At 36.3% G+C, this 27,178-nt stretch overlaps 2 protein-coding genes across 5 annotated transcripts; one reads left to right on the top strand and one right to left on the bottom strand.

Moving 5' to 3' along the window:
* Nucleotides 1-883: 883 nt before the first annotated feature.
* Nucleotides 884-6,368, bottom strand: capns1b (calpain, small subunit 1 b). 3 transcript variants are annotated; one of them, XM_066678541.1, is made up of 12 exons: nucleotides 6,032-6,167; nucleotides 5,821-5,899; nucleotides 5,651-5,722; nucleotides 5,449-5,485; nucleotides 5,245-5,343; nucleotides 3,509-3,566; nucleotides 3,264-3,328; nucleotides 3,066-3,134; nucleotides 2,899-2,977; nucleotides 2,650-2,766; nucleotides 1,718-1,776; nucleotides 884-1,561 (listed from the first exon to the last, which is right to left on the bottom strand). In XM_066678541.1, exons 3-12 carry the CDS (start codon nucleotides 5,695-5,697, stop codon nucleotides 1,535-1,537), a joined length of 657 nt encoding a protein of 218 aa, XP_066534638.1. In that variant the 5' UTR covers nucleotides 5,698-5,722; nucleotides 5,821-5,899; nucleotides 6,032-6,167; the 3' UTR covers nucleotides 884-1,534. The 3 variants fall into 3 exon arrangements, with proteins under 3 accessions (XP_066534638.1, XP_066534629.1, XP_066534620.1); XM_066678532.1 differs by lacking the exon at nucleotides 6,032-6,167 and having other exon boundaries at nucleotides 5,821-5,970; XM_066678523.1 differs by lacking the exons at nucleotides 5,821-5,899; nucleotides 6,032-6,167 and adding an exon at nucleotides 6,226-6,368 and having other exon boundaries at nucleotides 886-1,561.
* A 2,351-nt stretch (nucleotides 6,369-8,719) lies between these two features.
* zgc:162698 (Transmembrane protein 87A-like) lies at nucleotides 8,720-27,176 on the top strand. 2 transcript variants are annotated; one of them, XM_066664956.1, is made up of 20 exons: nucleotides 8,720-8,961; nucleotides 9,940-10,012; nucleotides 10,096-10,187; nucleotides 10,295-10,414; nucleotides 10,617-10,670; nucleotides 10,766-10,807; nucleotides 10,897-11,011; nucleotides 11,096-11,157; nucleotides 11,440-11,623; nucleotides 13,297-13,396; nucleotides 13,554-13,647; nucleotides 13,892-13,963; nucleotides 16,455-16,563; nucleotides 16,701-16,759; nucleotides 16,937-17,040; nucleotides 21,971-22,044; nucleotides 22,259-22,320; nucleotides 25,030-25,082; nucleotides 25,234-25,264; nucleotides 25,746-27,176. In XM_066664956.1, exons 1-20 carry the CDS (start codon nucleotides 8,824-8,826, stop codon nucleotides 25,785-25,787), a joined length of 1,680 nt encoding a protein of 559 aa, XP_066521053.1. In that variant the 5' UTR covers nucleotides 8,720-8,823; the 3' UTR covers nucleotides 25,788-27,176. The 2 variants fall into 2 exon arrangements, with proteins under 2 accessions (XP_066521053.1, XP_066521063.1); XM_066664966.1 differs by lacking the exon at nucleotides 13,892-13,963 and adding an exon at nucleotides 14,437-14,505.
* The last annotated feature ends 2 nt before the right edge of the window (nucleotides 27,177-27,178 follow it).

Consider the following 27,178-nt stretch of genomic DNA (forward strand, 5'->3'; position numbering starts at 1 on the left):
TCCTCCTTTACTACATTCTACGTACACGTTGATTAGCAGTTAATTACGTTACATGTTGCGAGTTGAGTTTTGAGTTTCCAAGTGACAAATAAAGAACACCTTTATAGGGAACTTTTTTTCTTTTAAATGTGCAAGTATTATCATTGTACAACATATGTCTTCCACATTTAACCCATCTATGGCAGTGAAAGCACACACACGCGCGCGTGCACTAGGGGCTCAAGGGCACCTCATCCACCGGTGTTCTGTCGAGTCGTGCTACCTTGTCGTGCTACTTTGCAGTTCTGCGCATGCTCAGACCCAAAATGTCAATGTTTTTATGTTTGTTTGTTTTTGTGTTAAATCGGTTTTTCTCCGGTGGATTTCACAATCTTAGTCTACTGTAATTATTTGCTTGATTGTACCAAATCTCTACACCACGAATTAAATGTAAAACATATAAAACCATTCCTTATCACAGTAATAATCTTATACTTACTTTAATAAGGTGCATATCTCCTCCTTATTTTTATGTAGGCAGCATTTTCTGATACATCAACTACATTTATCTCACCCACTGTTTTAATTAAACAACTGTACGTATAAAAGTACTGTATAACAGCACATTTCGACAAGGTAGCACAACTCATCAGAACACCAATCGTGGGAATCGAACCAGCAAAACCTCAGTACTAAGTCCTCTTCTCTTAGACAACTCACTTACATTTTCAGGAAATATTACAGCACAATTTTTGTTTATTCGCCTAACGTATTACTCCATAACTTCCAATAGTCAAAAAAAACAAAAAAAAAAAAAAAAAAAAAAAAATATATATATATATATATATATATATATATATATATAATTAGGAGTAGTAACAATACAATGGTACGTGTGGTCGCTGAAGAGGATATCAATCTGAATATTAACAAACATTTAGCTATAGTGCTTTTCCATAAATCTGTAAGAAATAAATATTGCTAGCCTTTTCAAAATATTCTGAATTATTTTTTTGTGATGTCACAAAAACAAATATACATACATGGCCTTTCATCTCACAGTACACACACAGTACAGGTTCTCAAAATTTTTCAAAAAAGATTACATTTGTTTTTGTTGAAAAGTAAGCAGTTTAATGCACATTTTTGGATCAATGTAAGGCACAATAAAATGGAATGTTCACAAATCTCTTAAATGTTATGACATGACCTAAAATATTTAAAGATTACTGGAATTACAGATTAAATGGGGTTCATGTTTAATGTATGCCTGAGTTATGCTGAACCCAAAATATCTTTGTGCCAAGGAGTACTACCTCTTTGGTCAGCTACGAAGACGAGAGCCTTTGTTTGTAAACACAATGGTGTCCCCTTGTGGCAAGACACATTATGACCTATATTGCCATGCCAATAACATTTAGCCCCATTAAAGAAACATTCTGGTTTTTGGTGAAGTAAAAAGCTTTATATCACTGAGACTTTTTTCAGATGTTTGCCACCCAAGAACGATGAAAATTTATAAAAATGGGACTGAAGACGGAAGACTGTTCTTGATTTAGGAGTACATAGTCAGCTGCAGCCACTGTAGAAAGAAAGGGGACAAAGTTATACAAAAGTAACTTGGGTAAATGTTAAAGTTTAGCAATTCACAATCTGAAAAAACTAAAAGAATTGTAACAGATTCTGTTCCTAGTGGTTAGAATATTTTTTCAGGTTTATTTAAATATAGCTTTCATACCTCTTTGATGTTGACTTTGACCAAACCAGTTTGGTCCTTATCAAGTGTTTTGAAGGCACCTGTAAGTTCACATAAATGAATTGCATTAAAGCATTTTCAGGAAATGTGCAGTGCCAGATTTGCTGAGCGAAGGAGATGTGAAAGATTTATTTACACAAACACATAAACCCATTGGAACATTTCCTTACAACAAACATCATGAATTGCAAATACTAGAGCCCACTGAGGTAGATTATAAAAAATCCCAGGATTGGAAACACCTGTGAACACACACACACACACACACACACACACACACACACACACACACACACACACACACACACACACACACACACACACACACACACACACACACACACACACACACACACACACACACACACACGTCACATGACACTAACCTCACAGGTGTGGGGCGTGGCTAGTTTGAAATCAAACTAAATAAATACACTCTTTGATTTCCCCAAAATGTGACAGATCTCAGTGAGATCTCTTTCACTCATGTTTTTATAAAGCCTGCTTTACAGCCTGCGATGTTGGGATGGCCAATTTCTAAGAAAATATGATACTTCTGACATGGAAATCCCCAAATGCATAATGTTTCAAGAGAATGCCAAATGAGAGGTTTTTCAGGCGAAAAATGTAAAAACTGTGCTCTTGTGAATCAAATTAACCAAAGTAGTTTTGGATACATGAGGATGTTTCTGAATCTTTGAAAGAAACTTAGAGTGATGCCTGCCCTTGTTTAATCCTGTGAGCATTGTCATTTTGATTTCTCAACACGCCTGATACATGTAATTCATAGAGGGCTACCATGAAAATAAAACTTACTTCCCCTTTTTTCCTCTATCTGTGTTACTATGTCTACTTCTGTTGTACCCTTTGTCATCGTCAAGGTTTAACTATATATCAGAAAAAAGATAACTTACGGCACATTGCATCCAGTCGCACCAGGCACCCAATGTAGCTGTCAAAGTTCATGTTGCCAGTTTCATCACTGTATCTGCGAATGATCATCTGGAACATCTGGTCATTGAGAGGAAACCCTGAGGACAGAGAAAAAAAATACTCTTTTTATTTCTGTTAATAGTATAACTGCTGAGTAATTATGCTGAACTCACAGAAGTCAGAGCATTGTGAGACTGTAGTAGGCAACTCATCATGGCCATTGTACTAACCTGCTGCTCTGAATGCACCTGGCAGCTCAGTGGGCCCAATCGTCCCAGAACGGTCTGCATCATATTTTATATAGACGTTCTGTTCCAAACAATATCAAATTCATCAATACAGTTATAGATATAGACTTGATGTGTTAAATGCTTAAACATTTAAAAAGCTGTTTTACCTGCCACCTTTTGATATTGTTCCACATGTACTTAAATTCTTCAAAGCCCAGTCTCCCAGAGCTGTCAGACTGTTTGAGAAGAGTCAAGGTAAAACAAAAAGAGTTATTCTGTTATTGCATAATTTTTGCATTCTGTTGCACAAAATACCCAAGATATATTTGTCCACGATAGACTCTCATGTCCACATGAAAGGATACGTCCATCACTGCCACCATGCTCCTGCATGACTCAATTGAAAAGCCATCAGTCTTCAGCTCAGGGTCTAGAAGTGGGCAAAAGATGCAGTACTGAGTTATTGGTCTCACCATTATCAGCATTTTAGTAACTGTGGCATGGAGAATCCTGAGTACGATTTGCAATGAAAAACTTCTTCATCATGAATATGATCTATGCAGCAATACTAGCTGATTCTCAGGTTTTAAGGGAAGCTGAACACACTCACGTTTGGACACAATTCTGTTAAGGATGTTCATCAGCTCATTAGCGCTCACTTCCATGTCCTGGAAAATAAAATAAAACCCATTAAAGTCTGGGGTGTTTCTCTCAGTGTAACTGATATGGTTGTACGTTATACTTTCTCACAGCGGTAATCCCAAACCCCTTAAACAATTGTCAGTTCTTGGTTCAAGGGTTTTGTTGATACTCATGCATGGTTGTTAAAAGTCCCAATTTTGTGTATACTTTGTTATTTTTAACTCTTGTTACTGAAAAGCCTGTTTTTTTCCAATGTTTTTGTAAACAGAACATATCACAGTCTTCTTTCAAGTATTATACACTGTGACACTTCATACACATAATCTTTCACACAGCCCTACCCATTTTCACACTTCCAAACCACTCTGAGACACCCTGCATCGCGATGGTAGGAATGTGGTAAAGAGGAGGAACCAGTCATGCTTCCAAACCAAAGAATCAGAGAGGATTTACATGTTCAAACCACTCCCTTAGTTTCTGTGTGAAGATAACAAATGAGCCCAAAGGCTTTCAACTGCTCTGAAAATAACAGGTGAAAAACATAAAAGAATGCATGTGGTTCTTTGCCACGGCTGAATAGGTGAAAAGACTGGTTAACACTAGATGACCCTCATCAGAAAAGATTAAAGAAAAAGTAGTGTATATAAATGTATTCATACCAACAATATGGCTATTAACAACAAACATTAACTTATACGTGTTATGTACATTTTCGTTATTGACATAATCTACTAACCTTGCAGGTAATTTTACAATGGTTGTAGAAAAGTGATACTTACTAAGGGTATATATAGAGTTAACATCAGCTCATTTTCATTATTAGTATTATTGCAATTGCTAAACTAAACCATCAACTAAATGTGACAGTGGATACCAAATATTCAGTCATCCACCTTACATCCTAGACTTAACCCTGAGTGATTTTATCTGTTCCCAAATCTGAAGCAAGAACTAAATGGAAAGTGATTTTCTGATAAAAGTGATAATCTAGCTGAAAGTTAGATTTAATTAATGTGTAGAAGTGTGATAATATGAAGGGGAACTTATTATCACAGAAGTATCACAGATTCTTGCCAGGCTATGTTTGATCATTCTTACAGTGAGCTTCATAGTATATTGAAGTACTCTATGTCGATTTTGATATATATATATATATATTAGTCCATTGCTGTTAGTGATTGTTGTATGTGATGTCTGTAAGCTACTGAGACCTTGAATTTCCCCTGGGGATCAATAAAGTTTCTTTCTTTCTTTCTTAACTTATTGAATGCCCCTCATGTTTGCATGTGTGTGTGTGTGTGTGTGTGTGGATGCATGCAGACAGAAGTTAACAGATAGAAAGTTAAACTTGCCCCTACATGCATATATCACAACACACCTGCAACCATCTACACTTAATATGATCAGGCATGCCAATATAAACTGTAAGATATGAACAATGCACACCAAAAATAATAATATACAACATGGCTTAAGTGAACGATTGTTTGTTTACATTTACAGTTCAAGCTCTTGAACTGTGAACTAAACTATTTGGGAATAATTGTAATATTAATATTATATTATTATTTATGCCAGAAGCTTTAATAACAGTGCGACTCACAATTCTAACAATGCAACAAAGGAATTAAAAAAGACCTCATAAAGGCTTAAGGGGTTAAAAACCTTTTTACCACAGCAAACCTTTACATATAAAGTACTTACATCTCCAGCAAGCTGTTGGAAAACTTTGCGAAACTGTCTTTCCTCATCACTCTCATTTTGATTAGCCTGGGCATGTGCTAGTGGCCTTCTAACTGGAGGCTGGGGCACAGTGAGAAAACATGTAAAACACATCTACAGCTAAGACACTTTAGCTGACATTTTACAGAATATTAATATGGAAAAAACAGAATGGTATTTACTTACTGGATCAGAAACCATAAACTGGTTAGGATTAACATTGCTGTTCAACGTATGGACAGAAGAACAAAAGAAAGACAATACAATGCTGTTTAATAAACTAAATGGTAAAACAATTACAGTAAAGCCACTGAATGCATTTCAATTTAAGACTGAAAGAGTTTAGGAAATCAAAACGTATATGTTACATGACAAGCATAATACCAACCTGATAACATTCAGTATCCCTCCTATGATGTTTTGTGCCGTAAACATTGTGATTGTAAAGTTGTGGGCTCGTCTACAAAGACAATGTAAGAAGTTTTCGATCAGATTATTTCTGGTTACAAACACACTGCCTTACAAAAACCAAACATACAAAAGTCAACAACAAAATACCTGACGTCTCGCTAGTCAGTTGCTCTCCGATGTTTACTTCCTGAACACACAGCCTAATACTTAAGCCTTTGAAATGACACTGAAGCAATAACCAAAATCTGTTATCTTAACACATAAATGTAGTTATATATATATGTAATATCTTATTCTTTGTCTTCTACAGTTTTGGAAACTTCAGAGAATGGTTAGAGCTAAAATCAAGTCATCTTGCCTTGTTCAACTCAGAGAAACGTCAGAAACGGGATGCAGCTTTAAAGGTGTAGTAACTTTTGACTATAAGCAAATGCAGAGCCTCTGCAAATATAGTAGCTAACTTCCCTTCCTCCAGTGACAGCAACACATTAACTAAATGCAGCCGTGGAAAATCTTTACGGCATTTAAACTCAAATTCGCTGGAAGACTTACTAGATAAGAAGTGTGAGGTTTCCGTTGGAAAAAGAGCAGACTATGAAGTTGTTTAAGGAGCAATGCAAAAACTTGCTCTACCAGTACTTGGAGCAAACATGATGATTAGTGCACTCCCCGCCCTAAAAGTGTGCACCGGAAAATCTCAGGGTCCTATAACTATTCATATTCACTGTACTGTATACAGACAGAGGGAACTGTATTACATGTCACATTGTGATGAGACTGTACATTCTATTGGATTCTGAGCCGCATGTATGTTGTGAGTGTGAGATTAACGGGGAGTGGACAAAATAAATGAAACAACACATGAAAATGGGCTTTTTACTTTCAAGCAACACAAGCAGCTGTGAGTCACACTGGGTTGAGTGCCAATTAGCTGTGTATAACCAATGTGAGATTTCAAAGCAGTTCAAAGAGGCTTAATGGAGGTGCATTGATCACCAAGTTTATTTAATATGTCAAGGCCGGTCTTCAAAATGAACATATTCTGAACATGGATAAAAAAGGAACTGTTTGTGACCGGTAAAACCGGTCTCAACAACTCTGTGTGTAATTCTGGGTCCACCTGTTTTTTTTTTTTGTTTTTTGTTTTTTTAATGCAAACACTACAGGCAACAAATACCACACCCTTCCCAAGAGTGATCTTGAAGCTCTTTAAGTTCTGACTTGTTTGTGACTCTGTGACTAGAAATTAATTTGTAAATTTTCCCAGTGAATTCAAGGATTTTGCTGCTTTACAGTCACCATCTAATTTTATGGATTTTCTGTGACACGATGGTCTAAATTCAGCAGCTTGGATTTGTATTGAGTAACCAGAATCTAAAAGTAGTTCTGTAGACCTTTGTAAGAAGTTTTTCTTGTAGTGGTTGTAGTAGTACTTGTAGAAATATTACAAGTAATTGAAGTAATATTTGGAATGTAGTTGTAATACAATACAAGTCACATTTTCCAAAAAATATATAAAGAAATAAAGAAAGAAAGAAAGAAAGAAATTGGGACATTGTGCAAAATGTGTATATAAAACAGAATGTAGTAATGTGTAAAATATTAAAACCCTATATATACTTGAAAATAGCACAAAAGCTATTTCAAATGAAACTGACTTTTTAAAATATGTCCAGGAACATGTTCCAAAAAAGTTTGCACAAAGCCAGAAACAACTGGTAAAGCTGTGCAATTGTACAATAAATAAATAAAATACGTCCAGGAACATGTTCCAAAAAAGTTTGCACAAAGCCAGAAACAACTGGTAAAGCTGTGCAATTGTACAATAAATAAATAAAATACGTCCAGGAACATGTTCCAAAAAAGTTTGCACAAAGCCAGAAACAACTGGTAAAGCTGTGCAATTGTACAATAAATAAATAAAATACGTCCAGGAACATGTTCCAAAAAAGTTTGCACAAAGCCAGAAACAACTGGTAAAGCTGTGCAATTGTACAATAAATAAATAAATAAATAAATAAATAAATAAGGTTATTTGGCAACAGGTCAGTGACCAGAGTCAGGTTTCCTCAGGTGTATTGCAATTTCCCCTTATTATTAAACATTGGCAGTAAGACTAATGTGCTGTAATCTCACTATCCCGCCACACTTACTATTTCTCACAAATTTTTTATCACCCCTTGTCTATGTTCTAAGATAAAAAATTAAAAATAAAATAAAATAAATAAACAAACTAATTAATTAATTAATTAATTAATTAAAACAAGTAAAACACTTGAAAGTGGAGGAAAATGTAGGTTACCCTGGTAGACAAGAAAATACCATGTGCAAACAAAACCACTCATGAGCACTGAAAGAAAACCATTCTTGAGCTAATCTGAACGCCACATGAAGTAAGTTAGCATCCAGTCATGGTACTATGCAGAGCTCCTGCTTTCACAAATATTTGTAGAAGCAGTCTGCATGCCCAGACACTTGGATTAAAATGACTGATGTGATTGGAACATCTGAATTCAATGCTTTGGAGGTGTGAGTGAATACATTTTGCAATATAGGACCTAGAGGTTGTGGGTTTGAGTCCTGCTCCAGGTGATTGTCTTTGAGGAGTTTGGTATCTTCTCCAAAAAAATTATGTGTTAACGCAGCATTTTCTGTCATCTTAAGACGTTCAAACACCTGTAGATGTCAATAATGTACATGTTAAAACATACATTTCTTTCGTGTATCACGTACTGCTACATATATGAAATTTCTTTGGATGCTTTGGCCATTTTGGCGTTCCATACAAAATAACATCTTACAGTACGATTTATTTCACTTTTATTTCGTTAGATGTCGCTTCATATACGATATCGTTTAGTGACTGAACCTCAAAGGTGCCCCTGCTCCCTGTGTAGTGCACTACATGACAGTTTAACACAGGCTCCTGCATTTGGGATTCAGCCACACGTACACAGCTCCTCACCGGTCATAGGACGCAGTATAGGACCAAAGTGTAGATTTCTGTACTCTTACAGTGTGCACTGTGTAGGGAGGAGAAAGTGATTTGGGATTAAAGTCGACTTTATCTCTCGGCTCTTCCTGCTGACGTCACGGCGCGACGTTCAGGGAAGTGAAGCTGTTGTCTCTGTTCGGCTGAACAAGAGAGAAATGGCTATGACCCGATCTTCATTAGGTTCAGACCACCGCAGATTAATGCTGTTGTTTCGGTGGCTGCTGGGTTTGACGGTCGTGTGTCCGCTCGCCGCCGTTTCAGAGCCGGGGAAATGGACCCTGAAGGTGGAGAGCGTGAGTCCAACAGTTTTAAACATCCTCCTTCACTAAAGATTCAAGGAGCTTAACTTGGTTATCCCTAGAAGTTTGCCTTCTGCCTTAACTGTAATGTGTTATCGATATCGACTGTTAACTCATTTAAGGTGGATCGGAGAGTATGAGTTATAATGAAGCAGCAAGAGGACGGTGTCAGCCTCTTTCTGGAACTGACATCAACACAAGCTTGCTGACTTAGTTTGTATATTTACAAAACGTTTCTTAATCCATAACACATGTTTAACCTTTTAAACAAGTGTTGTGTTAAGTTTATTCAGTGAGAGTGGATTCAAAAACTTTGTTTAAGTCGACAATTCCGAGCTAAATTAACTGAGTTCTTATAGCAGCTAGAGATATCCACTTGTCCTCTGTCACTGTTTAAGCTGCTAGCTGCTGTAGGTGACACGTTTCCAATTTGTGACTCGAAGAATGATCACACCCTGTCACTGTTCGGTGTTATTAAATGTAAAATATGATAATCATGAACTGTCTACTCTGTGGAGTAATGTTTGCTCAGCTGTACGCTGTCCTTTAGCTAGCCTTAGCTCTCCATTCCTTAAAGGGCCCATGTCGGAGAAAACGGAATACTCCTCGCATCTGTTTGATGTTGTATTTAAACATGAGTAAAGTTACAAATCATACTAGTCACACTTTGGTGTTTGTAAGTCGTATATGGATTCTAAACAGCAAAAAAGAGCCTGGTTTCTTTTGATGTTTTTAATGTCTGCGTTTACAGCCTGTAGCACATTCCATCCCTGACCCATCAAGCTGAAGTTAGTTTTTTTCCCCTTCACAACCGAAGATCAAAACCAAATTGAAACATATATATGGTTTTCATAGCTAATCGTGTGCAAAATTTAATGAAAAATAATGAAGCATAAAGACCCTTTAAATGTTTGGACCAAATTTGAATGACCCCTATAATTAAATAACACGTGTTCTTGTTTTGCTTTACAGAAATCAGTAAAGGACTATGTCCTTTTCTATTTACCGAAAACAATGTTTACTAACACTAACATTGAACTCAAAGGTAAGTAGACAGTTTGCTGGGAATGCATATTAATGCAAGTCCTTCTATTTTCGCTGTTTAACAGGTTGTAATTTTTTTTACAGCATATATTGAAAACTGCAGCCAACCTTTACACCTGAGCATTTCATGGTATCTGCGTAGCTCTCGGTGTTATGATGAAGTGTTTGACTTGGAAGTGAGTGATATGTTTGTTTAAATATTATAGATGGTTTATAAGAGTATCATTAATATTCCTGAAAATTTTTGTTGTTGGGAAGCTTACCAGTTTTTCTGTTTTGATAGGCTCTGAAGGCAAATCGGTACTTCAACAGCAGCAGAGTTATTCGAAAGGGTGGAACTGGTTCCTACATCTACCACCAGTATAGTCCGATTGAGTGCCATCAGCACATAGCAAGAAGTAATGTATGTAGTCCATTGCTGCATTGTTTAAATGTTGTGAATTTAATTGTTAATTTAATTGTAAAATAAATGTAGTTTTCTATTGGGAATTTTCACATTGCATAGTATGTGAATAGTTAAATGTGTTTAGTTTCCATATTGCTGAGCCTACACCTCAGGTGATGTGTCCTCCAACATTTAATTATCATTTCTTGTAAACTTGTAGCTGGAAGTCTCCACGAGTGAAAAGCCTATGGTCCTTAAACCTCTTGAACCAGAGGTGAGATGAATCACTTTGTTGAAAAATGTTATCTAAACATGAGAGAAAGACCACATTTCTCACCTCTGTATATGTACAATTTCTTTGTGATGTAGACAACACCTAGCACTTTAGGAAGGAAAAAGAGAGGGACACAGGTATGGTTAATTACTTTTTCCCATTTTATTGAAACAGAGTTTTGAGGATGTTTGTGTGAGTGTGGTCAGTCAGAACCATTTTTCTGTAGTTATTTCAGAACCGTACACAGGACACAGTGGCACAGACATGGGAGGACAGCCCTTACATATTCATCATCAATGTTTCTGTAAACCCAGCTGCAGTGACAAGCTTGGAAATGCGGTGTAAGATAATACATTTTAGACATATTCATAGGAACACAGGCTTGTGATAATTTGTTACATAGTAATATGTTCTTATGCACACAGTGGAAGTCAGCATGAAGGGGCCTTATGAGTATATATCTGCGTCAGAGTGGCCTTTGATGATTGTAAGTCCAGAATTTTTGTCATACATTTCATGCCTGCTGCTCCAGTTTTGCGGGTTCACTGCGCCTAATATGTGTGAGGGTGTGTGTTTGTGTGTGTGTACTATCACAGATGGGTTAAATTCAGAGCATCAGTTTTACTAAGGATATTAATAATGGTCGTGCTTCTTCTTTGTTTCTTCCTAGTAATCTGTTTTTAAAATATAGCAGTAAGAAACATTTGAGCTTAAATTTCATGTTATGTTGTGTTATGAATCCCATTTAATTTCCTTTTTACTTTCTTAGTTCTACATGGTGATGTGCATCATTTATGTGGTGCTTGGTGTGCTGTGGCTTGCTCTGTCTGCTTCCTACTGGAGAGACCTTTTGCGGATCCAGTTCTGGATTGGCGGGGTCATCTTCCTGGGCATGCTAGAGAAGGCTGTATACTATGCCGAATTTCAGAGTATTCGGTATGGCGGCCTCTCAGGTAGGTGGAAGAAGACTTCTTAATGTAAAAAGATATAGATTGTCTCCCATAATTGTAATTATATTTTTTATTGAAGAACAGTATGGAGTTAAATTACAGAAACATGAGCATAGACGACCATGGCAGATGATAAAAGCGGTGGATCTTTTACAGTTGTAAGTAATTTTTCTTTCTCCTTTTTATATAAGCACAGGATAGATCCTACTGTGTATTGTTTTATTGCCCGTTTTTACACAGATCATCTGATAAGTAATTTATTTATTAGGACAAACACGAGGCAAAGCACAGGTTTGCAGGCAAGCCTGTTAACGTTTGCATTACAATCGCTTTTCCTACACTGTAAGGAAACACGGTAATATTTATAATTTAAATAAATTCTGGTGCTGATAAATTTGTGAGAGAAAACAGAACAGTACAAATTATACCACACACTTTAACAACATTCAATTAATTTGAGCAGTACTCAGGATTTAACTTAAATAAATTAACTAAATGACTTACAACCGGAAAAGGTCCACTGCTGTTATCTTCTGCCATGGTTGTATATGCTCATGTTACGGTGTCTTCACAATGACCTCTGTAGATGTATTGTAATTGGCCAGGTGTGAGTTGGATTAGATCTACGTTTGTTAGTTCTTCCTCAGTAGCCCGGATGTTTCCCTGAAAGCCCAGACATGAACCTGAATTTCCAGACCTGAATTTTTTTGACCTGAATTTCCAGACCTGAATTTTTTTGACCTGAATTTCCAGACCTGAATTGTTTTTTACTTGAATTTCCAGACCTGAATTTTTTTTACCTGAATATCCAGGCCTGGATATTTTTTTAACTGTATTTTTGTACCTGAATAATTTTACCTGTTTAAAAAAAATTCAATAACGGTAAGAAATCTTGGTTATGAGTCACCTAGAGTTCCTAAGATCATCTGAGAAGAGCTTTACTGCCATTATGTAGCTGTTAGTCATTCAGTAATACTACTGGTATGAAAGCTAATGTCATGTTGTCACTGTCCAATGCAAAAAAAAAAAAAAAGTATCTCTATTTTTGTGAATTTTTAACTTACTAAATTATTAGAACACAGCCACTGTCCTTCACATTGTGTGAAAATGTTATGACGAATGGACCAATAAATATACTCCAAAATTACTGGTAGGAAAAACCTTTGACATAAACTTCAATTAAAAGTTCAGAAGTGGGCTGCACGGTGGTGAAGCTGGTAGTGTTGCAGTCACACAGCTCCAGGGACCTGGAGGTTGTGGGTTCAATTCTCACTCCGGGTGACTGTCTGTGAGGAGTTGGTGTGTTCACCCTGTGTCCGCGTGGGTTTCCTCCGGGTGCTCTGGTTTCCTCCCACGGTCCAAAAACACACGTCGGTAGGTGGATTGGCGACTCAAAAGTGTCCGTAGGTCTGAGTGTGTGTTGCCCTGTGAAGGAATGGTGCCCCCTCCAGGTTGTGTTCCTGCCTTGGGCCCAATGATTCCAGGTAGGTTCTAGACCCACCGCGACCCTGAACTGGATAAGCGGTTACAGATAATGAATGAATGAAAAGTTCAATATCATTTTTTTTGTTCAGGTTCAGGTTCTTGTGACAATGATTTCTCTCCATAGAACAGCTATTACTCTTAGGATTGACAGCAAACTAAAACTTTGGTTGAATGAAGGACTGTCTTTGCAGTTCAGGGAGCAGTGGTGTTTGCTGAGGTGCTGTCTGCTGTGAAGAGAACTCTGGCTCGGGTCCTTGTCATTATTGCCAGTCTTGGTTACGGCATTGTCAAGTGAGTTTCTGTGATATTTTTTCATCATTGCACATTTATTGCATATTTTGTAAAAAAAGTTTCATTTATATTTCTATATTTTATGGATAAATGTTTAGTATAAAATATCAGTCAGTCTGACTACTATTATAATTTTTTTTATTTTATTTTTTTGCAGGCCCAGACTTGGAGCATTGCTGCACAGAGTGGTGGGGGTAGGAATGCTCTATCTCTGCTTCTCTGTTGTAGAGGGTGTCCTGAGAGTCACTTCAGTAAGTCTCATTGCTGGTTCAGAATAGTTACATATTATTTATATAATAGTTATACTCACCACCCTGATTATATTTTATTCTTAATTGTGAATGTGAGCATGAGATTTCCAAAATTCATGTTTTGAAGTTCCAAACAACATTTTACAAGCCTTTTTTCTAATCTCTTCTTAAAATGAACAATTTAAATGTATTGATGTTATGTTGCTAATAAAGGTCCTGAAAGTAAACCTGTTTTTTCTCACAGGAGCAAGGGGGCTCCAGCAGAACACTTTGTGACATTGTTCTGGCTGTCACTGACTCTTGCATTGTGTGGTGGATATCCTTTAATATGTCAGTTATCCACTGAAGCTGCGTGATGCCATCATATTAATGTGGAACCCGACTTTACAATTGATCTTATTGAATCAATTAAGAGATATACAATATGCAGAGAAACGTAATTTTAATATGATAGCTTTATAATGTAGCTGTGTATAGGTTTAGAAGGTGATGCATTCTAACAAATTATAAAGCAAAATTCTAAAGCTTGTGTAACACAAACACTCATCAGTAAATGCGCCTGTATTTCTGATACTAAACATTTGGCAAATCGGGGTATCAACCTTTTACCTTTTTTCAAATTCTTCTCTGTACTTGCTTTGCAAACTGAATATTGCTTATTGTTTGGTCTGCACTGAGGCATGTGTGCGCAGAACGTTTTTTTTGATGATGGTGTCATGGTACTAGCCCTCTTCTTTTTTCCTCTTGGTCCTTCTTTGTTCCTACCCTTCTTCTCTGTTTTCCTGTCAGGCGGAAGATGATCTGGTGTTGCTGGCTGCCATCCCACTGGCTGTTCTTGACTCTACCCTCTGCTGGTGGATATCCTGCATTGCACTGCCTGTGTTTGTCTCTGTTGCCATATCTGCACCTTGAGCTAACAGCAATATAAATCTGCTATATTTTTCTTTCTATTCTTCTCTTTTTTACTCTGCTAGTTTTGCTTTAAAAAAAAATTTTTTTTTAATATCTCCTCACATTTCTTGTACAAAGCGCCAGATAAGTGCAAACTTGTTAGCTGTCTAGTACCTTACTATCAGTAATTTTAGGGGTGGGCGATATGGCCCTAAAATATTATGACGATATTTCAGAGTATTTTTACAATTACAATATCATTTGTGATATGACGAAACAATGAAAATTACTTTTATTAAATTTGAAGAACACACTATTGAACTCACAAAAGAAATTATATTAATTATATTATATATATGTAATATATATCAAAAGTATTAGATGGGTTTATTTATTAAAAAGTTTTATTTTACTACAAATGTAATTTCATTCAGAGCCACTTTTCACAGTACTTCACTGTGCTTAAACATGTCATGTAAAGAAAGTAAACATGTTAGCATATCACGATATTCATTCATTCATTCATTCATTATCTATAACCGCTTATCCAATTCAGGGTCGCGGTGGGTCCAGAGCCTACCTGGAATCATTGGGCGCAAGGCGGGGAATACACCCTGGAGGGGGCGCCAGTCCTTCACAGGGCAGCACAGACACACACACACACACATTCAATCACACACTCGCACCTACGGACACTTTTGAGTCACCAATCCACCTACCAACGTGTGTTTTTCGACCGTGGGAGGAAACCGGAGCACCCGGAGGAAACCCACGCGGAGACGGGAAGAACACACCAACTCCTCACAGACAGTCACCCGGAGCGGGAATCGAACCCACAACCTCCAGGCCCCTGGAGCTGTGTATCACGATATTGACTTTTTTAAAATTATGACAATATTATTGCGAGCAATACGATATGGCACAGTCATAAGTACTTTAATATCATTCATTCATTCATTATCTGTAAGCGCTTATCCAGTTCAGGGTCGCGGTGGGTCCGGAGCCTACCTGGAATTATTGGGTGCAAGGCAGGAACACACCCTGGATGGGGCGCCAGTCCTTCACAGGGCAGCACACACACTCACACATTTATTCACACCTACGGACACCTTTGAGTCGCCAATCCACCTACCAACGTGTGGTTTTGGACCATCAGAGGAAACCGGAGCACCTGGAGGAAACCCATGCAGACACAGGGAGAACACACTGAACTCCTCACAAACAGTCACCCGGAGCGGGACTCGAACACACAACCCCAGCTACTGTGCTGCCCTTTTTTCAACTCTTGATATTTATTTAACAAGAAATACTCTTACACTTTTAGTGATTTTGAGTTCTGTTAGTATTTATGATTTAAAAATAAGGAATAATTACCTACTCCAGGTGTTATACATACTGAACTTGCATGGATCCTCCACCATTCTCCCTATTGTAGGTGTCCAGTTTCTGGTGCACATTTTTAAGGTGTACCTCCTTTAGCCATTTTAGATTAATGTTTTATAACATTGTAGCTTCATCATATGGCAATGTATAGTTTTAGGATAGATACATTCTGAAAGGTTTGGTACGTCTTAGAAAGGATGGAATTTTTAAGGTTCAAATAGTGGAGAAATGAAATACTGATATTAAACATCGGAGGCTTTTGTGTCATTTTGTACATCAAGTTTTGCTAATTAACATATTTGAGCTCTGTTTTTAGTTCAGTAAAAGGGCATTCCATTTTCATAATCTTAACATGACTCAACACTGTCACTCTCTGCGTAATATGGTTCGTCACAGTTATAACTGTTTACTAATTAAATGTGAGTCTTCACATATAATTACTTCATTACTAGTGTGTGTATTACAGATCGAAATGTGTTTTTTTAAGTTAAGTCATCATTAGACTAATGAATTATTCCTTGACAACGACTTACATCTTCATAAGCCTGGCGCAGACCATGAAACTTCTGCGACTTAGGAGAAACGTGGTCAAGCTCTCGCTGTACCGTCACTTCACCAACACTCTCATATTTGCAGTTATAGGTGAGAATCCATTGAAACATAATAAATTTACTCTTTTTTTTACACTGTTTTGGAATCACTAAGGAGGGAATACATGACTCAGCAGAAAATTGTTAATCTGGTTAATATTCAATTTTTTTTTTTTACTTTACATTTAGCTTCTGTCTTTTTCATTGTTTGGACAACTAAGACCTTCAAATTATCTAAATGCCAGTCTGTAAGTATAACTTTATTCATTTCAGGCATAGTTTTAATATATGCGCTTATTAATATATAGAATGTAATTGCAAAAGCTGTGTTTTCCCCAAAAATGTTTACATTTTCTATAGGCATTCATTTGCAAAGAAGCTAATTTGTGACCTACATGGTTCTCATCATCTTTTGTCCTCTATAGGACTGGAGGGAGCTGTGGATAGATGATGCTTTCTGGCGTTTTCTCTTCTCAACTATCTTGCTTGTCATAATGTTCTTATGGAGACCATCTGCCAACAATCAGAGGTGAGGCCCCTCAACCTTTTAAGGTTCCATGAGTTCCACATCACATTATTGTAAAAGTACCCTGTCTTGAGTAAAATCAGGACACTATAATGCCAAAAAAAATTTACAATGTTTGGAACATAATTAATTTAGTTTTTAAGAAATTGATCCATGGATATATGGTTGTCAGTTAATATATACAGGGGTTGGACAATGAAACTGAAACACCTGTCATTTTGGGAGAGGGGGTTGGATCTCTGCATGGCGACTGACGAAGTGGCGAGTCTAATGGCGACAGACCCGACCAGTTCGTTTGCCAGTTTTATTAGTGACGTCCATTTCGCCAGCGCCAGTCCGCCAGTTCCTTGCCAGTTTTATTAGTGATCTCTCGCCAGTTTTATTAGTGATCTCAACTGAACCAATGGCTCTCCGCCAGTTTTATTAGTGATCTCTCACCAGTTTTATTAGTGATCTCAACTGAACCAATGGCTCTCCGCCAGTTTTATTAGTGATCTCTCACCAGTTTTATTAGTGATCTCAACTGCATCAACAGGATTAAGTTAAACTTAATTACTTCATTTGTTAACATCAATAAACCAAGACCCATAAATAACGTTGTAAAATAATTTCAAAACAACCAATAAAGTTATTGTTGTTTAAATCTTAAATCAAGTAGTTCTGAGTCCAAGTAAATAATGAATGTTATTTACTTTGCAACAAATAACCCCACAAGTTCTAAATACATCTGATTTAATTTAAATTTAGACAGGATAATAAAAACTGCTGTCATTAAGGCAGATGATCTAATTTATGTTAATTTGGTATATATTATTCATTTGCTGATCATGCAAACAGCACTGAATATGTGGAAACGGGGCAACAGTTGATTTGTGGTGTGTTTATGGTTTATAGTTTTAAACAATATTTTAGTACTGTTATAAAATAAAAAACATCCCTAGAACTGTGTACTTCTAAAGCTCATAAACAAGAAAGCTATGATACAGATGAGAAAATATGATCAGATCAGGTAAAATAAGCATTTACTGCATCTGTGACTTTTTTCTTTGCTAGATAATGCACAGTCCTTAAATATAATTTTTATTTTCAATTATTATTTTATTGCATACAATAAACATATTCCATTCCGTTTTTAAATTGTGTTTTCTAATGTTTTTTATTTTATTCATTCACTGTAAAACAGTTTGTGAAATCACTCTAAGAATATTTCATGACATAACAAAAGTTTATCTGCTTGTATTCAACTACAATATACACTTCAATGAAACAACACCTCCAATGAACTTTAAATCACCTTCTGTCCTGGTCCACTTTTTATATGATTACTATTTATTTAGGAGATCAGAGGAGAGTTGAAAAAATATTTCTAGGATCATTTGTACATCAAAAGCATAATAATGTTTTATTGTTTAATGCCTTTTATTTACTGTTCACTCTGTCTAAAACTACACGTTTAGCTTCGTTCCACGGATATTATCTCTTTATTTTCAAAGTGACTCAAAAATCTGAAAGTCTCATTGAAGGCACAATATAACAGACTATTAATATCCTGAATATGAAGAAATGTCATTGTGGAATTTTTTGTAATGGCCCTGTGAATATAGCATGTGTCATGATGAATATATGGAAACATGAAGTTTGGAGTAAATGTCCTATCGCGTTTTTATTTTTTAATTGTCAGATTATCAAGAATCTGAAATTGATTTTACAGAAGGTGTAGTACAAATATAATATCCCAAAGTGCAGAATTTAATTCATAAAGTTGTGTTTGTTTAAACACTGAATGTCGGTGTGTATATTCACTAGTGTGTCTAGTTATTTCTAATATTATTACAAATATTATATCTAATTTTGTGTTTGTAGATTATTTCTTTGTTGTAACAAAGCTTCAATACATCTTATACTGTTGAAAAGCCTGTTAATTTCCCTCTTCAATGGTGCCACATTTGTAAGGAACATGCATTTGTGGGATGAGTAGTGGAGCTGAGGATGTGGGTTGCACCCATGAAAAATTTGCCAAATCCTCTCTGCCAAAGCCAATTACATTGTACAATGCTATGCTATGTTCACAGGGCCATTAAAAAAATCTCCACAGTAAAATTTCTTCATCTTCAGGATATCAACAGTCTGTTAAATTGTGTCTTCAGTGAGTCTTTTCATGGAAGGAAGCTAAACGTGTAGTTTTTCCACGGTATGGAAGTTGTGTTCGTATTTCACCATCTAGCGACGACAGAATGCAACTAGTGCAGCATTTAAGGTGAAGGAGAAAATCCAAATCAATCAATTGCTCATACTTTGTATCCCGGATGTGTACTCTGAATGTCTTAACTCGTATTATGGCATCTGAATTTGGCCTTTCGAATTTGAGCAACTTCAAAAAAGTACTTATGACTTTTTTATCTGAATTTATTAACCTTGAATAATAACAGTGAAAACGTGTTTTTGGAAATTAATGAGTTCTATTCAAGAGCAGTTATATTCAGATGCATAATTGTGACACAAAATATTCAGAGGTGGAAATCTGAAGACTTAAATTCAAAAACAACAAAATTCAGATGCATAATTTCAGTGCAAAAAAAAAATTCAGTGCTACAAATTCAAAGGTGGTAATATTTCAAAGTCTGATGAGACAGATTTGCTTCCATAAAGATATCTTTTATAAATTATTTAACAATAATTATTAATAATCAAAATATTTTATAAATATCTATGAATACAAATTCTCCAGATGAATGCTGAGGCTGTGACATATTTTCAGGCTACAGGCTCTGCCGATTTTTTTATTTTTATTTTTATCAATAATGCATATTATTCATTGCTTTATAGATATTTAAAATTAATTTATTACAGAGTTGTTAACGGAGAGATATATTTTGCATTCAACTGAGGAGACAAGGGTTGTGGTGAAGTGGACGTTATTAATAAAACTGGCGGAGAGCCGCTGGCGAAGTGGACGTCACTAATAAACCTGGCGAATGAACTGGCCGGCTCTGTTGCCATTAGACTTGCCACTTTGTCAGTCGCCACGCAGAGATCCAACCCCTACTGCATTTTAGTGTGGGAGGTTTCATGGCTAAATTGGACCAGTCTGGTGGCCAGTCTTCATTAATTGCACATTGCACCAGTAAGAGCAGAATGTGAAGGTTCAATTTACAGAGGGTAAGAGCACAGTTTGGTCAAAATATTGCAATGCACACAACATTATGGGTGACATACCAGAGTTCATGTGCATCCAGTGGTTTAAACATTGTATCCTGTAGGCGGTGCCGTGTATCAGGACGACAATGCACCAATACACACAGCAAGACTGGTGAAACATTGATTTGATGAACATGAAAGTGAAGTTGAACATCTCCCATGGCCTGCACAGTCACCAGATCTAAATATTATTGAGCTACTTTGGGGTGTTTTGGAGGAGCGAGTCAGGAAATGTTTTCCTCCACCAGCATCACGTAGTGACCTGACCACTATCCTGCAAGAAGAATGGTTTAAAATCCCTCTGACCACTGTGCAGGACTTGTAAATGTCATTCCCAAGACAAATTGATGCTGTATTGGCTGCAAAAGGAGGCCCTACACTATACTAATAAATTATTGTGGTCTAAAACCAGGTGTTTCAGTTTCATTGTCCAACCCCTGTATTTAAACCTAAAGCTTGCACGTGGTTTTAAAAGATCTAAAGATTACATGTAAACAGAGTTATTATGCAACCAAGATATATTCATATGATATTTTAATTAAATAGGAAGTTTACAAGCTTATTTTATTTTGTTTTCTATGTTATGTTATTTTGGCTCCAATACAACTGGTAGAATATTTTCTGGCTCACTGTCCAGTGCTGAGTAAACTAGTCTCTGTGCTTGTGGGTTTTTTTTTTGCAAGATTTCAAAGGTTTACTCGTGTTAATTCATTAATCACTATCAGTTAGATTGTTGCAACATATGATAAAAATGGACATGGCTTAATATGACCTAAAATGGTCATAACTTTAGGTATTGGATTGTTACCCTGCATACATATTTTTAGTTATGCATTTGTTAGACAGTAAGTAAAAATAATGTTATCTTGAAAGCTGTCTTTTAACGCTGACCCTGACATTTATATCTTTATATATTTCCTAATTTCTGCATCTTTTTATTTCTATATTTCTGCATCCGTATATTAATTGAGTGGGTGGTCCTAACCTCACTCTAAAGTAGGATTTGTCAACTTGGCCAGTAAACGGCTCAGTGGCTTTTGTGTCATGGCTGTATTACCAACAGAATGGGGACCTCACAACAGAAACATGCAGCGATGTACAGCAGCAAATTGGCTGCATTAAACAGGGTAGAAACTCTGTCCATGCTTTTATCCACACACTGTATCCATGCTTGGTAGAGACATTGTTAGAGATTTATGAACAGGGGGCCAAACTTGCAGGAGCACAAACAGGGAAGCGGGGAGTTAATGGGGGAGACGTACATGATACATGCCAGCTACTGAGGGACAGCAGCATTTTCTGTCTGTCTCAAAAAATCTTTATAGTCTTAACCTCAAAAACACTAAACAATACATAAACATAAAAGCATAGCTAGAATTTTTACCCTGATTTTACACAACCACTGAGCTGTTTATATATAAGCATGTATGTATTTATATATTAATGTATGTATTTTTTTTTTTTTTTTATGAAATACTTACACATTTACATATTATTTTAGGCCAGGTGACTGTAGCATCACTGATGGATCTGGATACACTTTATATTAACTTGTACATCTAAGTAGTCTTGGACATGGACAGGTGCAAGCTGCAAATTGATCATGCTGACTGACTTGTATTTTGAATACAGAAATTAAGCTGTTGTGTGCATGACCAGGACTTTGATTTACTCAAATAAAAATGTCAAATAACGGCAAATGTACTAAGATGTCATACCATATTAAACACCCTAGGTATGCATTCAGCCCACTGGTAGATGAGGTTAGTGATGAGGAGGAGGCAGAACAACTAATGAATGAAGCTTTTGGTAAGAATCAAGAATTTACTTATTTTGATATCATCATGTACAATGTATACTCATTGAAACTGTACTCATAGTTTTTCACACTTTTTCAATTTGATGTTTTGAAGTTCTGAACTTGCTTAAATGAAATGCAGCAAAAGTAATATAACTTCTTTATTTTTTTTCAGTGGTCAGTCATGCTGTTGATCATTTAACTATGAAATTGTTTAATTCACAGAAGGTGTAAAAATGAGGGGAATTAAATCAGAGGTGAATGGAAGTGTGAAGCCTAATAAAGTGGTAAGAAACATCTTGTGTAGGAAAAAAATATACCTTGGTCTTCATAAAGGGGACATATTATACCTCTTGTTTAAACAAGTTAGAATAGGTCTGTGATCTGTACAAAATATGTTCCAGGTTCTTTGCACAAAATCACTCATAAAGAGATATCACCAGCTCTATTCTTGCTAGTTTCAGTCCCTTTTCTGAACAAGCCATTTAAGGGCTCTGTCACTTTTAGGCAAATAAGCTGTAACTGGCCATGACCCACCCTGCCTATGCCTTTGTCTGATTCCTTAACAGTTGCACCCCAACTTAGAACATTGGAAATAACTACGTAATTTTTTAAGGTGGTATTAAAGAGTAAGCAACTTTTAGACTACTGGTGTGTTTAGGGAAGTTTAAATACTAGACAGCATTAAAACATCAGTATAGCTCACTTTTCAGCTTCAACGTTTGGTATATGACACTGTGGCACTGCGAGGCTTGTAAGGGAGTGGAGATCAGCTGCGCAGTGCACGCCACCTCTAAATATATTCCCCCGGCTATGTACGTAGACTACTATTAACAATCCAACCTCAAGAAGGACAGGCACAGGTTTACCTCACTGCTATTCCTGCAGCTCAGTCTGGTGGAATGTTTTTTTCCCTCTTTTTTTATTTACTAAATGATAGTTTCTCTTTATCTTCTGATTATACACAAACTCTCCATAACTTGAAATGAGAGGGGGCCTTTGTTAATTTGCGGGGTGTACGCAACATACGCGGTGAGTGTTTTTTGTTCGTTTCGGCTCTGCTTGGCACAAAGACCTTCACGAATGCTAGGGTGGATCTATGCTAATTTCCCTAGTGTGACGTTAAAATAAGGGAGCCATCCAAACGGCTCGTAGAAGCATATGATTCCTGGCACCAAACTTTCAACTGACTCACAGAAAACGGATGGATGTTTTTTTTCACACTTGGCGTGTTTATAGGAGCAGTAGAAACCTAAGTGGAAATACAAAAGCACTCTAAAAGTGAGTTTTGCATATGTCCCCTTTAAGTGAGGTAAACAAAAGCTTAAGTATCTGAGCCAGTCAGATTGAGAACTTGTGGCATTCATAGACACGAGCAACTGTAGGTTAAATGTAGCTCAAAGTTGAGACTGTTTGTAAAATAAGATTGAAAAACATTAGTCTGTGATTGTTTTTTTTTATTCTTCTGAAACATTATTTAAAGGACAAATGTACAAAGAAATGATTTCAAGCTTGATATTGTGTTGTAAGGATAAACAAATTTAAAATCTGATGCCTGCAAAGTATTAGCTGTTTGGACAAGTAAAATAAGAGTGAAAATACAGGAAAAATTACTGTTTTTTGTAAACAGTCTCAATGGTATTCTTTATCTGTAGCACATAAAAGACTTTTATGACTACAGAACAGGTTTCCACTAAATACCAGTCCATATTAGATGACTCTGAGCCCAGAGAACTCGCTGGCATTTCTGTATACAGTTGCAGGTTGCAGTGACAAACTGTGTTAAGTAACAATTATTTTTCCAAAATACAGTGGAACCTCTACCTATGAACTTGATCTGTTCCGTGACCCAGTTCGTAAGTAGAAATGTTCGTTTCTCGAGTCAATTTTCCCCATTTAAAAAAATGGAAAAGCAATTAATGCGTTCCAGCCCACTCCGAAAGTCACCCTTTTTGCACTGATGTTTACAAAACTCTCAAATTAGTAAAAAAAATACATGTAGCATTACTAAAAATAAAAGAGAAATACAGTGGTAACAGTAATAAAAATGAAACAAAACAGTTTTAAGTGGTTACACATCGCAACTTTGAAGATGTGACGACTGGCTGGAGGAGTAACACAGGCTGTATGACGGGAGGTGGGGGGTGGGTGGAATAACAGAGAGTCGGCGGGTGAATGTGGGGAGACGAGGCATAGATACGGCTTAACTTAGCACGAATTTCGATGTCTGCTATTTACACTTATGCTAAATTACTACAACTAAAATTTGCTAATCTTAAAAGCTCACTCAAGTCTGGGCGCGCTGGGAGACTCACCTATTGGTGTCAGTGGCCATTTCCAGCCGCCGGCTCGTTGGAGGCTCAGGTTCGTTTCTAGACTCATGGTTCGTTGGTGGAGGCAAAAAATATTCAAATGCCCGGTTCGTATCTTGGAAAGTTCGTTAGTATAGGCGTTCGTAAGTAGAGATTCCACTGTACTCCTAAGTCCATGTGGCTGTGTACATCACAGTAACAGGAGTTTCTCAAGCAATACCACCTGAGGACTTGATGATCATGCAAATTCAGCAGCAGTTTCTTTATGCACTGAGATTTCTTATGATTCCTTGAATCTCTACATGTTATGACATGTAGATGGTGAAAGACCTCAATTTTTTGCAGTCTTGTGTTGAAAAATGTTTGAAAATTATCTCACAAATTTTGGGATAAAATAATGAACATCTAACTACTTTTGTCTGCTAAGGCTGAGATTTTGTTGTTAGCTCCTTTTATATTCACCTGTAATGCGTCGGAATAGTGTGATGTGAATTTTCTATAAACCTTTCTCTCTAATTAACAAGTTACAATACACAATCAAGTTAATCACTGACAACAATGAAAAGTTTGTCTTTGTCCATTATACAAAGTTTCAAGAGTATGAACAAATAAGAGAAACAATTTTAAAAAGTGGTTTGTAGACTACTGATTTACTGTCAGAAAATTCATCTTTGGTGTCTTTAGGATGAAGATTTGAAATGGGTTGAAGAAAATATTCCCTCTTCAATAGCAGACGTGTAAGTACCATGAAGGCAGCAGTAGTGTAATCAAAAAGATTTTGGTTCTGTACAGCAATACCACATCACATATTATTACTTGCAATAATAGTTAATAGAAACACACATAAAATGTTGACAGTTTATTTGTACCTCGTTTTTTTATTCACAGTGCACTCCCGCCCCTGTTGGACTCTGATGAGGTACGGTATACAAATTACTTATTGTGTGTAATACTCTGAGTGTCCAGATGTGGGCGATCTCTGAGTTCTTAAAGTAGAGCATGAAGAGATCAGCCAGTCACGTCACACTGTTTATCCTTGCTCTCTCCCTATCGGTTGTTTTCTTTCTGCCTGAAACAATGGGAGCACAGAGGCTTTGGAGCTTTTGTCTGACTAATAAGAACTCTCTTAAGCTTGCCTTGGAGACAGCCGTTTGCTATCACAGCCAAACTAGTCTTAGCTTTTAGAAGAGGAACACGGACATTATTTTTAATATATACAGCTAATAGATTGTGTTTTAGGACACAATAACGTTTTATTCAACAATTTTGAGTATGTAATACATTTCAGAAATCACTCACACATTTAATGTAATGCAGTGTTGTGCTTTGTATCATCTAAGGAGTTAAAGAAGCTAAATTTAACACTATTTTTTAAAGTATTTATGTGTGTATTTTTGCAGGAGACCATGACGACTAAATTCGAGATGTCAAAAATGGAATAGATTCATGGATGTACTGTATATGTATATATCATGGATTCTGTATATAATAACAATGTCTGTGACTATGAACAGTTGTTTTATTTCAAAGTATAAGCTTTGTAAGCAATGTATGTAAATAAGTAGAATGTTGATAATGAAGGAGAGGAACTGAATGATTTGTTTTTTTTTTATATTGTATTGCCTGTTTGTATTTATATTTTCACTGGAGTGGTGTTGGCTTCTTTAACGCAAACTGTAATATCGCCTTTGACGTTTTTTTACATTCTGAAATGAAAAATGTAATTAAAAATATTAGTTTAATCATCTTAGACATAATCTTTCACACTATTCTGTCACCCATCAGACTGTGAAAAGAGAAAATTATCTAAAATGCATTTAATGTTCCATGCACTATCGTCAATACACATTCTGCCCCTGGGTGTCTAAGAATGACAACAGTGGAAAAACTGGGTTACATGTAGTTGTTGTTTTATATAAACATTAAATATCTGGGCTTGTTACTCTCAAAAGTGACTTCAAAAATGTAAATTCTTTGTCAAAAAGTGTTTCATAATTCAAGTCACAAAACTATTATTATGGACACTTCTATTATCATTATTTGTAAGTCTTTTTCACAGATCCCTTAGAGTTCCCATTTTGCTTGGTCTGTGCTGTGTTTCTGTACATGTAAACATGTAAATTGAATTTTGTAGGGAATAGTTGTTCCTTTAGCACACGAGAGGAAGTGTTAATATAACATAACATTAACTTTCTAGTCTTGGTGAAGTTCATTCAGGTTTTGGCTGTCAATATATATTGATATTCTTCTAAGGCCACATTATGCATCAGTCTGCATTATTTGCCAAAACTGTAGCAGTCAATACCTGTCCTGTTAAGGCTTGTTCTGATTTATATTTCTTACTCAATTAGGCAGCCATGGCCTTTTTCAATAAGCTGCTGGGATTTATCCCAATACTGGCTGATAGGCCTTTTGTAAATTGCGGTTATCATATTAGTAATGATATTCCAGGGAATGATTGGAACAGACCATAACATGGCCGTTTGGATGATGCAACCCTATGTATCTCAACTGAATACTAACATGGTGATAAAGTAAAAGCTCAGCTTGTGCTCATAGTCGCTAGGAAAGTGTTCTGTTTATGTAATCCAGTAGAAAATAACATCTGCAATGTTTACAATTAGTCTCTTACATAACGAAAGCTTGTATTACCAAGAGCAGACATTTGTTTTATGGATGTATACATGACAATATTTTGCCACGTTTATCACTGTTGGCTATAATTGTTGATGCTGTGATAATTGCAATATATTTATGATTTATAAAAAATATTCCTGTCACAAATATTTAATCTGAAAAACAGTTTTCTGTGTAAATATAAATCATTGCGAGA

Source organism: Hoplias malabaricus, chromosome 1 (genome assembly GCF_029633855.1).
Source record: "Hoplias malabaricus isolate fHopMal1 chromosome 1, fHopMal1.hap1, whole genome shotgun sequence".
Taxonomy (NCBI): Eukaryota; Metazoa; Chordata; class Actinopteri; order Characiformes; family Erythrinidae; genus Hoplias; species Hoplias malabaricus.

Coding starts and splice junctions, on each gene's coding strand:
- capns1b (XM_066678541.1), bottom strand. CDS start 5,697: ATGTTTACGGCACAAAACATCATAGGAGGGATACTGAATGTTATCAG. Junction 5,486..5,650: donor GGGATACTGAATGTTATCAG/GTTGGTATTATG, acceptor TACGTTGAACAG/CAATGTTAATCCTAACCAGT. Junction 3,567..5,244: donor TCCAACAGCTTGCTGGAGAT/GTAAGTACTTTA, acceptor TTTATTTTCCAG/GACATGGAAGTGAGCGCTAA.
- zgc:162698 (XM_066664956.1), top strand. CDS start 8,824: ATGGCTATGACCCGATCTTCATTAGGTTCAGACCACCGCAGATTAATG. Junction 11,158..11,439: donor CAGAGTGGCCTTTGATGATT/GTAAGTCCAGAA, acceptor TTACTTTCTTAG/TTCTACATGGTGATGTGCAT. Junction 25,083..25,233: donor CCCTCTTCAATAGCAGACGT/GTAAGTACCATG, acceptor TTTTATTCACAG/TGCACTCCCGCCCCTGTTGG.